The 13,333-nt window shown below is 45.5% G+C and overlaps 1 protein-coding gene across 1 annotated transcript; it reads left to right on the top strand.

Annotated features, from left to right (window-relative positions):
* Positions 1–2,075: 2,075 nt before the first annotated feature.
* On the top strand, positions 2,076–10,593 carry dldh (dihydrolipoamide dehydrogenase). Its single transcript, XM_033623608.2, has 12 exons — positions 2,076–2,561; positions 2,719–3,024; positions 3,778–3,838; positions 4,646–4,903; positions 6,363–6,423; positions 6,533–6,663; positions 6,774–6,943; positions 7,041–7,257; positions 7,351–7,524; positions 7,636–8,365; positions 8,522–8,825; positions 8,942–10,593. Exons 1-12 carry the CDS (start codon positions 2,508–2,510, stop codon positions 8,945–8,947), a joined length of 2,472 nt encoding a protein of 823 aa, XP_033479499.1. The 5' UTR covers positions 2,076–2,507; the 3' UTR covers positions 8,948–10,593.
* Positions 10,594–13,333: the final 2,740 nt, after the last annotated feature.

Below are 13,333 nucleotides of genomic sequence, written 5' to 3'. Positions count from 1 at the left end.
AGAGTGGATCTGGAGAACTAAGTGTCAACTTGCTGGGAATAAATGGCGTAGTTGATTCAGTAAATGAGTTGAGTCACGGCACACTTTTTAATCGTTTTCAATCTCTGGGTTTCAAGTATTTCTATGTCAAAAGGTTCAAATCCAAGTGAAGTCACAAGTCATTGGTGTTGAAGCCAAAGTTGAGTTACTTACCAAGTTACCAAGACTTCTTTGATTTTGTCAACTCGAGTCTTAATTCATCAGATTTGTGACTTGAGTCTGACTCGAGTCTAAGTCATGTGACTCGAGTCCACACCTCTGATGGTTTATAAATAAGATTTAATCTTTTTCTTACATTAATGAATTATGATTAACTGCTATATCCGATGCCTTAAATCAGAGTCATAAGGCATCAATGACTCAGAATCACAGATCAGCACATTTATGGTGACTTTTTCAGTTTTAATGAAACATGAACAATATTCATGAGATGACATCTTCAGTTTCTTCACAGCCAGAGATAAGCTCATAACAACATGCCAACAAGTGTGAATTCTTCCCCACATTTTTGGAAACACACAGATATGCAAATTAGACAGTGGGTCCATGTGTGGAGAGGTGTTTTGTTCCCACATTAGCCCACACAGAGGATTATTCTGGGTACTTATTTTGTGTCCACAGTTGCTGTACTCTATAATGTTTTATCTCCTGTGATGTATGCAGGAAATGTGATATTTTGTTATCAAACATATTGGAAGATTACTGTTTATGCAACCGGCCATGCTCCCTCTCTGTCTCTCTCTGCCTCTGGTGTTGTATTATTGTGGGAGAGCAGGTGCTGCCGGCCCAATTACCATACAGCTGAAAGCACAAAGAAAAAAAACTTTACTCCCTCTATGCCTCCCCTCCTCCTCCTCCTCCTCCTCCTCCTCATCCTCCTCGCCCTCTCTCTCCTCACAAAGTCCCTTAATGACAGCCACGCGAGTGACACACCACCAAGTCTTTTTTACTGCCTCTACCAAAGAGCAAGTAAGGGAAATACAGAGGCATGCGGTGAAAAGGTTTAGGTGTGTTGGCCCGCGGCCGGCGTGTGCGTATTTGGGTGCGTCTTTGCGCACTTGGTTTGGATCTTGTTTCAGAGTATTTTACCCACAAAAAATGTTAAAGCTGATCTTTTTCATGTGAAGTGGTTCAAAATGTAACTTAGGAGTATAAATACAGACAATCAACAGGAATATTAAAAGTCATCAAGGTGAATATTGAGTCGGATTTACGTGGTCAGGATGAGATGTATATTTACGCGTCTAAATATATTTTTGCGCAGGGGGAACAGAACTAATTTGTTCGATTAAACGGCTGTTTGGACATATTTTTATCAACCATTTAATCAGTAAATCTTCATTTAAGATGACATAATACATGATGTTAGGTCAGATATGAAGAGGTGACATTAAACCAAGAAATAAAGATAAGTTAATAGGGACAAATCGACTTGTTTTGGGGGTGTGAGCATGTGAAAACCACGGCAGGGGTAGCACCATAGGAATGTGGCGGAGCAGATGGTCGGTTGTAACGCAGTTGGGACGGCTGGCAGTCGGCTGGCCATGCAGGGAACGGGCCAGCTTTACCATAACCCCAAATATGAGAAGCCAGCGCCTGGCTTGCTGCTGCGTGTATAAATCACTTGATGCTGAGATGTGGAGGATTTCGTGCAGAGGTTAAAGAATTTGTCGGAATGTAAATGGGCCCTGTGTGTTGTGTTGTGGAGGAGGGAGGCATCACGGGAAGCAAGGGGTTGTTGCACATTTAACAGCTCACTAGCCATTTGGTCTGTCCCTTTGAGAGAAAGGGAGGAGGGGGGGTGAGGGAGGGCGGGTTTAGAAAAGTTGTGTGCAACCCCCCCACACCACCACCGCCACCACCACCCCTCTCCCTCCCTCCTCTTTCTTTGTGATGGCCCCGGGGCGGACTTGTGGTGCTGGTGGAGGGAGGGGAAGAAGAGGAGCAGAGGGGCTCATTTGCATCTTATTACCCTTCGCCTGCTGGCCCGGTATAAAACCCTGTGCAGGGCAGGAGACCCATCAGACACACGCACTGTTATTCCGAGAGAGGCGCACAGAGACGGAGACTTTGCATCAGCATATCATTATCAATCAAGTGGGAAAATAAACAAGGCCGTCGAGAGCTGTCTCTTTCTCCTACAACCACTGACTGGAATTAACTCTTATATTTCCATCGGGGATTTCATTCACGCTTCTCCAAAGGGGATCCTTCTGCTGAGGATTACTTTATACTGTAAAACTTTTTTTTCACCCCTCTCTGTCAAAAGCTCGTGCCTCGCATGGAAAAATAGGGGGGCAGAGGACAGACTCACCAAAGGAAAAGTTTTCATCTTCCCTCCTGCGCGTCAAGACTTCACCTTGACTGTGACATAAAGGAAAGCTTTTTTTAAAAAAAACTTTCTCCATGATTGTTTGAGCCGGGCGACCTGTGGAGCTTTCACTGCTTGTTGAAGGGCTGTCAACACAATGGGACGCCTGTGTCTGCTCCTGGTTGTCACTCTCTGCCTACTCACCTGCCAGGTAAGATTACATGATACTATTAAAAGGTGTGATAACTGATTGCATGCTTTTGTGGCTGTTAAAAAGTTTTTAAACATTTATGGATTATGTTTTATATGTCCATGTACACAAGTTAGGCTACCTGTCTCAAACACACCGGGCTGATTGTGTGTTTTAGGTTTTGTGCTCCGGAGTGTTTGAGCTGAAACTGCAGGAGTTTCTCAACAAGAAAGGGATACAGGGCAACTCCAACTGCTGCCCCGGAGGCTCTGCTCATCCCCAGGGCCAACACCAGCAGTGCGAGTGCAAGACTTTCTTTCGGGTTTGTCTGAAGCACTACCAAGCCAACGTCTCCCCGGAGCCTCCCTGCACCTACGGCGGTGCTGTGACTCCTGTCCTCGGCTCCAACTCCTTCCAGGTGCCGGAGACCAACGCGGACAGCTTCACCAACCCAATCCGCTTCCCCTTCGGCTTCACATGGCCGGTAAGTGTTAATGAGAAATATTATTTACGATGCGTATTTCTGTTGCCAAGGACACTAATGCAACTTTCCCTGCAAGACAACTGTAGATTCTAAAGTCTGAATGCATTTAATTTATGGTTATGGTCTGATATTTGTGCCATGTGGTCTATATCATGAGCGATGTCACATTTTTAAGGAGTAATGAAAGCCATGGGCGGACTGTGAGGTTATTATGGTCTTATTCCATTGGGACATATTAGCTTTGAAGAGTGCAAAACGCAACAGATGCTCCCAAACTCAACACTTGTGAGGGTCTTTGTCAGCACTGTGTGAGAGGGGCTATTGTAGTGTTTCTGTGCTCTTTGGTAGGATAAAACGGGGAGGGGAGGAGGGCGTGTGTGTGTGTGTGTGTGTGTGTGTGTGTGTGTGTGTGTGTGTGTGTGTGTGGGGAGGGAGAGAGGGGGGGCGGGTGGTTTCACCAAACGCTCCTCTCCTCCGACCAGGCGTGGTGGGAAATTTAACATCCTCTGAGTTGGCACATCATTGGCAGCGCAGCGTGAAATTCCGCCTCGTTTGGTTTTACGGCGGTGTCAGAGTGTGATAGTAGCAGGGGTGTGAAAAAGGAGCAGGTAGTAGCCCCTATTAGGCCCCTAATCAACACGGGAATTAGGCTGTGAAGTTTATTGGGAGGCCTCCTAATGGCCCTCTGCTGCCCTGCGGAGGGAGGGAGGCCTCCAGGCCGAGCAGCTGTTGACTCTCTCTGTCTCTCCTCAGGGGACGTTTTCACTGATCATTGAAGCCCTGCACACTGACTCCCTGGACGACCTGACAACAGGTGGGTGACAGCCAGAGAAGGCAGCAGTGTAACTCAAAGACAGGCCAGAAGGCTAACAGTGGCCTTGTTTTCACTCATGTTTTTCACTTAGTGCTCAATCACTACTGCTCAACAGGCAACACAAAGTTTAATCAATCTTAAGAGCGTTATGCTGACACAATGTACACGTCTTCTTCCTCTAATAGATGACATATTGTTTGATTCCTGAGGCCATCTGCATGTGGCCATATAAACCTCTACACTTAATAACTTGATGTAAAGGTAGTCTTTATGTGTCTTTGACAGTCTGACATAAAGATAAAGGCCACCCACAGTTTTTCCAGGTGCCACTTGAGATTTGACCCTACAGTGTGATATTAGCTGTTGCTATCTTTATGTCCTGCTCTTATCACTGCACTAATGGTGACTAACTGACCACAACATGGGGGAGCATGTGTCTGTTGGGGGTAGAGATAATGAAGCAGGTGCCAGTCACCAGGTGTAACCTATACTTTCAAAGGAGAGTGCACAATTCACATTTGAAAAAATTGAAAATATTATTTCATGTCTGGCAGTAAAGCACTTCCCTTAAACAAAAATACGAATGTGTGTTAAAGTCATCTATATTATAACAATAAAACAAAGATCTTAAATCTTGTAAACAAGTGGCATAAAAGTAATAATTTATGACAATGACAGGGTGTCACCCTGGTCACATCACACGCCATGTGCACCTGCTCCACAGAACATCATACTGATAACATTTAATCATAACACTAACACTAATATTATATTACCGATAACAAGCTGCGTCCTTGACCTCTGCAGACAACCCGGAGCGTCTGATCAGCAGGATCACCACCCAGCGTCACCTCACCGTGGGAGAAGAGTGGTTCAAGGATATGCAGACAACCGGGAGAACTGAGCTGCGATACTCCTACCGTTTCCTGTGTGATGAGCACTACTACGGTGATGGCTGCTCCGTCTTCTGCCGGCCCAGGGATGATGCTTTCGGCCACTTTACCTGCGGCGAGCGCGGGGAGATCATCTGCAACTCTGGCTGGAAGGGACAATACTGCACTGAACGTAAGTGGGGTTGCTCATTTGTTCAACACTCAATCATGCAGGCTGTGTGGAGCAAGATGAGGAAATGCCATAAATGGGGGATACAAGGGGCAAAGGAAATGTCTTGTTCATCTTTGTGGCATTGTGCTAGTTAATATTTAAACTCTGGCAGCTGCTGGTGGAATACATAAGCTGAAGGAGCAGCTCAGTCATCAGTGGGAGGTGCTGATGTTTACACAGAGCGTCTGATCCCAAAATACTGCCTCAATGCATGAACGTAATAATGCATGCTTTACATTAGTTATGGCTTACAGAGGCATCACCATCAGCTCAAATTAACTTTCAAACCCAAGGAGCTGTAAACTGACACTGATGAGGCAAAGACTTGTTTATAGATATAAATTACTTTTCAAAGATAATCACTTGCCTATCTTTATTGTTAAAGGACATTTTCCACCTCCTAATGCGGGGCCCGTGTGCAACAGGCGTCAGTTAGTTATCCCATAGCACCAGAGGCCTCCATTCTAATGAGCTGCAGTGGCTCCTCAGTAATTCACACGCCGCGTGCCTTCCATTAGACCACTGGGGCCTCCTCGCCCCAAACCTCCTCCCCGATTGGCCAAGTGGGGGTCCTGTATTGTTGCGGCCCAGGCTGGTGATTGGCCGAGCAGGGTTGTGTATTGTTGTGGAGGGGGCAGCTGCTCGGTGAGAGGAGACAATGGAGCAGCTGTCTGGTGGTTAGCTCCACACAGACCAGCTGGCCCTGGGGGGAGGAGGAGGAGGGGAGCGAGGAGAGACAGGAGGAGCGGAGGAGGGAAAGGATGAATGTAGAAGAGGAGAGGAGGAAGAGAGGAGAAGAAGAGAGGGGGATAGGTTGATGGAAGAGGAAAGGAGGAGAGGAGGATCAGAAGTAGGAGGGGAGAGAAGAGGGTGGGGGAGGAGGAGAGGGGCCAAGGGTGAGAAAAAGGGACTTCTGACCCACAGTCAAGGGGAGAAAGGAGGCTTTGTGTGGGATGCTTTTGTGTTGGAGAGCAACCATGTTAAAGGAGAGGGCTTGTTGGCTGGTTCCTCTGTATGGTGACCAAAGCTCCCTGTGGGCTGTTAAAGCTGGAAGGTAACTTTTTCAGCTACTTCTGTAGCATCAAAGAGACCAAGACATTTCAGACGGTGGTCAGGAGTGACCTGATGACCCTGAAGATTTGATTCTTTGGTTTGGTCCTAAACTACCAAGTGCTCTCTGGTTTATTAGTCCTATATGACAGGGAGAATGAAAGAGACTGCAGACAGACAGACATGTGAGCAGGTAAACACATTGGAAAGACAGTCAGGTCACCAGAGAGGCTGAAAGATAAACAGATAAGAAGGTTGAGGCACCAACCAGACAGGCTTGGAAAGGTCTTCAGGGTATGGGAGACTGATGGAGGGCAAGCACTCGGGATTTCCCATGATTCACCTGTCACAATCCGTTTCCTCTCTGCAGCAATCTGTCTTCCTGGCTGTGATGAAGAACATGGCTTCTGTGATAAACCTGGAGAGTGCAAGTAAGTCACGCACACAAAGACAATACATTTTTCATATTTGGGAGTTGCTTAGTGACATCAGAAATAAATAGATCACTATTAACTGTGCTCATGAATGTTGTGTTCCCAGGTGTCGCGTTGGCTTCAGTGGGCGTTACTGTGATGACTGTATCCGTTACCCAGGCTGCCTCCATGGCACCTGCCAACAGCCCTGGCAATGTAACTGCCAGGAGGGATGGGGTGGGCTCTTCTGCAACCAGGGTGAGTTAACAGAGAGATTTACTACTTTCTTCACACCAAATTACCTGTCTTTGTTGTTTCATATTAAAACTGCACTGTTTCTAAATGTTGCTTCTTGTTGATGTTTCCAGATCTGAACTACTGTACACACCATAAGCCCTGTCTCAATGGAGCCACCTGTACCAATACTGGCCAGGGCAGCTACACTTGCTCCTGTCTGCCTGGATACACAGGTGCCAGCTGTGAGATCCAGGTCAACGAATGTTCTGGAAACCCTTGTCGGAACGGAGGCAGCTGCGCTGTGAGTATCAACCAGGACAACTTATGTGTCAATAAAACAACTATATTCATGGAAACAAGCCTGTGTGTAACCACTGTTTGTATTATTTCCAATATAGGACAATGATAAGGGCTATGTGTGCACCTGCCCACCTGGTTTCTATGGCAACAACTGTGAGTTGAGTGCCAATACCTGCGCAGATGGGCCTTGCTTCAATGATGGGCGCTGCGTTGACAACCCTGAAGGTGGTTACTTCTGTCAGTGCCCGATGGGATACGCAGGATTCAACTGCGAGAAGAAAATTGACCACTGCTCCTCCAACCCCTGTTTAAACGGTACGCTGTCGTGTTTGTAAGCTTACCCACAATTAAAGTATAATTAAAACATCTGGAGACTAATCCTCGGCCTTTGTTTCAATCCCTCTTCAGGTGCAGAATGTGTGGATCTGGTGAACTCCTACCTCTGTCAGTGTCCTGAGGGATTCTCAGGTCCTAACTGTGAGGACAGCAGCAGTATCTCTGGACACTGTCTGTCCTTCCCTTGTCAGAATGGTGGGACGTGTCAGGAGGGAGTGAACGGCTACACCTGTACCTGCCCTCCAGGTATGACAGAACTCAACAGATGTGCTCTGTGGGATTATGTTTTGCGATGTTTCTTTTATCTAGTTTCATATTAGCTTTGTTGTAAACTCTTAAACTGTGCTTCTTTCACAGGATATACTGGCGAAAACTGCAGCTCCCCCGTCTCCCGCTGCCATCACAACCCCTGCCACAATGGAGCCACCTGCCATGAGCGTGGCAGTCGCTATGTGTGTGCCTGTGTACCAGGCTACGGTGGTCACAACTGCCAGTTCCTTTTACCAGAGGTTCCCAGGGGTCAGCCAGTGGTGGACGGGCCAGATCGACGATATTCTTCCCCAGACAGTGAAACTTTTGAAGAGGAGGAGGATGACGACAGTGGATTCCCCTGGACAGCCGTGTGTGCCGGTGTCTTCCTAGTTCTTGTGATCCTGATCGGCTGCTCAGTGCTGGTGGTCTACATTCGGGTCAAACTGCAAGAGAGGCACAGTCACCATGGTGACAGTATCCACAGCGACAGCCGCGAGACCATGAACAACCTGACAACCACCAACAATTGTCTCCGCAGTGACAAGGAACTGGGCGCTATGATGACAACGTCAATTAAAAACACCAACAAGAAGGCGGATTACCATTCGGACCTCGCTGGGTCACTGGGTGGTCTGAGTGGAATCAGCGGGCTCAACGGATCAGAGAAGAACGGCTTTAAGACTCGCTACCCCAGTGTGGAGTACAACCTGGTCCATGAGCTGCGGCCTGAGGAGTTGTCGCTTTGTAAAGAAGAGGAGCGTGAAGAGCCAGAAGTTAAATGTGAAATGCCGGAGGAGTCTGACTCAGAGGAAAGATACAGGAAGAGACAAAACAGGTACATATACAATATATACTTACATAGAAAGACTGCTTGGAAATTTGGTATCGTGCATGCCTTAAACTGAGTGGATAATTATGCACAAGCCTAAATACGATGATGGCATGTGTTGTGTGAAGGATGGTATAGCTAAATCTGTTCTTTGTCCTACAGTGACGCATCAGAAATGAAACAAGTAGAGGAGTCACCAAGCTGCAGCGAGGCAAAATATCAGTCGTCCAGCGAGTTGAACTATCACGCAGCAAGTGATCTCAAATACCAGTCGACCAGTGATGTCAAATACCAGTCATCGAGCGATGTCAAATACCAGTCAACCAGTGACATCAAATACCAGTCAACCAGTGATGTTGAATACCACAGTCCCAGTGACAGCAGGTACCAGTGTACCAACGACACCAAATACCAGTCCGTCTACGTCATGTCGGACCAAAAAGATGAATGTATCATCGCCACAGAGGTGAGTACGCAAAAATTGAAGAACCCATCTGCAAATGTACAGAATAATAGTTAACTTCCTCCAGCACATGTGTCAAGAAACGGCAAACGCTGACTTTTCTTCTTTCTGTATTCCAGGTATGATACCAGTCCAGACCAGATCAGACCAGTTTCCTGTGGTTGATGGCGGTCCACACACACCAGCCCTGAGCAGTAGAGCTCAGCTTGTCTCCGGGAGGTTTTACTCCTGCTGTTTGCTGCTGTTCCCTGGGATTTACCGGAGGACTTTGAGCCAAGGTGCTACTGAGCTAGCACGGAGTCAGTACGGACTTGGCAGAACTAAGTACTACAGTAGTACTACGGGTGAATACTGGACATATGTGACCTGCGATGGATGTTAGGTCTAATGCTGACTCAGTACTATGGATGAAGTACCAGAAGACCAGCACTAGTACAAACTTTGTGCAGAAACAGTGCTGAACGAGCACTCCTGCAGCAGTGGAAGATCTACTGCATGTACCAGGATGAACTATGGAGTATTGACTTGGATGTTGACCGATGATATTGTAGTACCGTGGAGTACTGGTTGAATGAACATTGTAGTACCTTTGGAGTACTGAGAACTTCTGAAGTACTGCTGTAGTACTGTTATGTGCTGTGGTTTTACAATGCAGTGTACAAGCTGTCATGGATATTGGACAGCTTATGTTCTGTGCAGTGGTGCAGAGTAAAGGATAAAGTAAGAGCAGTAGTCCCTGTATTTTATTAGTACTGCAGCTGCTTCTGTTTTTATTTATTGTCAAGAATTGATTCAAATCTTAATTGGAGCTCCTCCTGTCAAAACATTACAAAATTAAAAACAGTGGGACTTGCGCAGCAGCTGTAAGTCTTTAACTCTGCAGCACTGACAGAGACAGTGTTAGCTGAGCTGGTTCTCAGCAGAAAATAGAGAACTGAAGACTCCAGTAGTGACTGCAGATTGATCCAACATGGATCCTGTTGGGCCATACTGGCCCCCTGACCCCTGAAAGTTGTGATACAAAGGGCAATGTTTTGGGCAGGGCAACTTCGGAAACACAGCAATCAGCATAAGAGAACGAACAAGGTTAGAAACAGTCAAACAAATCAGACACAATAGAAGGGAAGTGTAATTACCCAGTTATGTTTTTTCTCCTGGCAGCTCCTTCGACCACAAGTTATTGACAGAATTACCCTAAAAATAGTACAAAATTCTTTAATGATGCTGTTGTGTTTCCAAGTACGCCGAGCTATAAAGGACTAGTCTTAACTGCCAAGACCTCATTGCACTATGGAGGTGTGCGTGTATGTGTGTGTGTGTTTGTATGAGTGTGTACAGAAGAGGTGATGATACCTGTGTGTGGTGTCAAATGTATGCACTGCCCACTCCCGCTCCCTTCACTCCCAGTCTTCCACTATTAGCCAATTGAAGGACACCATCACCCTGCCTGCCATTGGTTAGGATCATTTCTTTTTTATTTTATTTGTTATCTAAAGAAAGATGTATTCTTTTAATTTAATTATGTAATTATTTGTGTTCCATCTCGTTGTGATTTTTGTTCTGTTAAACCTGTTATAATTTAAGTTGGATTGTTTTTATTTGGCAGATAATGTATGTATGTAAGTATGCATGTATGCATGTATGTGTTAGGCACTTGAGACCCCTGTGACTGTGTTGTATTTAAGAGAAAAGTCGTATGTACAGAGCCTGTCATTTTTATTACTGGAAAACAGCGCAATATTTTTCCAAAATAAAAGAGGAATGAAATATAGCATATCTGGTTTTGAGTAATTTTATATTCATATATTGTTGGTTTTCATGCATCAGAGGAACAAACAGAATGATTATGACGGTGGCTTTACGTTATAGTACGAGGCGCATATATTTAGTGTGCACAACTAATGTTTTAGCTATATTTAGGGAGTGTTGCATCATCACAAAAGATGGCAAAGCAAAATAGTCTCATATGTAGCCATTTTTACATTTGCAGTTTCCTTACAGGGCAATCCAACAAATTCAAGCTGAGGGATTTGTTGTCGCTAAGTGATAGTGTGTTGGTATTTGTGTGTGTGTGTGTGTGTGTGTGTGTGTGTGTGTGTGTGTGTATTCGTCTGACGCAGCAGAAGACTGTCTCCTTGTGGAACCACTAAATGAGACAAAGACACACCCCATAATCATAGACCTCTTAGCCAGCCTCATCTGAGGTCAGAGCCATCTCTTTGTGTGTGAGTATTTGAGCGTATGTGTGTGTGAAAGAGTAGTGTTGTGTGTGTATGTGTGTGTATGTGTGTGAGAGAGAGAGAGAGAGAGAGAGAGAGAGAGAGAGATGGAGTGTGTGTGTGAGTGTCTCTATGTACATGGCTACATATGTGTATTTATATTAGTCTGTGTCTTGATGTGCTTGTGAATGAATGTATTTTTTATGAGCCTCTGTACATTAGCATCAGCGCTGTGTATGTGTGTGTGTGTGTGTATGTGATCTTGTTTTAAGCAGAGGGGTATTTATAGCTGGAGAGAGAAACCACCAGTCTGGATTTAGTCCCAGTTGCCCCTGCCTGACTACTCTGTATGTGTATGTGTGTGTGTGTGTGTGTGTGTGTGTGTGTGTGTGTATGTATGTGTGTGTGTGTATGTCATTTAGCGACCACTGGGAGTGTAGAAGCAGTCATCAAAGAAACTCATCTGGTTCGCAGTCTCATATAAACACGCACACAAGACAGTGAAATTGGATGACAGATGAACAGAAATTTGTTGCAATTACAGAGAACAAACTGTATTAAGTGTCGACATGGAACACATTAGCACACACACACAGAGACACACATAAATGCAGGTCATGGCCTTGCTGACTACAGTTAGAGTCGCATTATGAGGAAAAAAGGAAAAAAGTCAAGTTAGGTTCATTTATTTCTTCATGTAATGACACACATCGACATAGCACCAAATTCTGGGCCCCTCTGAGGGCCCCCCGCCCTTCCTGTCTTGAGCCATAGCCCCTTTTAAACTACCTCTCCAAGTTTGGAATTTCATGCCGTTATGTCGCCTCATTGGCTCACCACCTCGCCATTCTGTATAAAAAGTACAATCACAGAAAGGGTGGACAGAATTGTCTCGCCTTTAAGCCAGCATAGGAAGTGGTAACAGCGGCAAAACACTGTCTGTATAAAAGGGACAGCCAGCAGGACGGGATCATGGGTGGCATGGGTGTGATGTTTTGGTGACATGTTATGTGTGTGACCCACTGCGAGAGATTTAAAAAGTAGCTGCTAGCAGTTAGCTGCTAACTCAAAGAAGAAGAACAGTGGCAGCAAATTGGGAAAACAATGAATGCAAACAAACAATACCAAGCTGACGGTCAGCCGTTAGTCAGTGTTGGGCCGTCAGTGAGGATCTGTCGCCTTCATCGGTGCAGTGTGTCCCACATCCTTGCCCCTCGTCAGCCACTGTCTGCTTTCTTGCTGAATCAGCGTCGACAATGGCGGAGCCCATCTGTGAATGAAATCACTCTGATGGGCAGTTCAGCTCAGCGCACAAGAAGAGAAACTGAAGTGAGGAAAGTAAAGAAAGAGCTCTAGAGGGAGTGAGACTAAAACAAATTGTTATGTGAGGTAAGATTGTTTTTATTTAGCCATTAAGCTCTTTAGCAGAAATATTTCATGATGGTTTGTGTTATTGTTCACTGGCACAGGGTAAATTTTCTCTGTTCTTTCAGCACTGGATTGTGTTGTTGATGTGCTAACCAGCTAACTCATGTCAAGATGGTGATCTGGTTTCCCTTTGGAGAGTTATTTCCTCTCACAGAGTTGAAGAAGGTACGTGTTGGTTGGCCATCAGCTGTAGTCTTTGTAGTGTGCTCATGTGCAACTTTTTGCGTGAGACATGGTGACATCAGGGGGTGTAGCAGGGGGGCCTTCGTAGCCACTAGTTCTCTGAAGTCGGTTTGGTGTGTCTGGGCCTTAAAAATGCAAAGGCAGCATAAGGAAAGGGACTTTGTAGTGGCCCTATAGCATGATCTCTGTGTAAAAAGGGCTCATGTCTCTCTCACACATTTTAATTTTTTTTTTAAACAAAGCCATCTTTGGTTATCCTAGTGCAGGGCCAGACTAAACCATTTTGCGCCTTTTAGCGATCAGAAGGTGCTTCCACTATTTTTTTCATACAAAGTCTAAGTAAGGTAAGTCTAAGTATTTAGAAATAAAAAACTGCACACAAAACCAAACTTTTCATTCCAGGCTTTTCAAAGGCACCCCTCCCATTGGGGCCCTGCATAATCACTTCCAGTTTTCCCCTTGTTTCTACGCCCCTGATGACACAGAGTCAAACTATATGTAAGTCAAGTTACAGAGCGACATATTGGAGCAGCGACCTGCCCAGTGGTTGTAGACACGGGGACGGTTGCCCTTCCAAAGACTGCGACTGTGACTGCTCAAAAAGTATTTGCTTGTATTACACAAGCGGCAGGCAGTTGTTAGCACATACCATGCTAAGCTTTTTAACTTAACTTTTTTTCA

This window comes from Epinephelus lanceolatus, chromosome 2 (assembly GCF_041903045.1).
Source record: "Epinephelus lanceolatus isolate andai-2023 chromosome 2, ASM4190304v1, whole genome shotgun sequence".
NCBI lineage: Eukaryota > Metazoa > Chordata > Actinopteri > Perciformes > Serranidae > Epinephelus > Epinephelus lanceolatus.
Note: the sequence above shows the minus strand (reverse complement) of the source record. Positions and strands in the feature narration are given on the sequence as shown.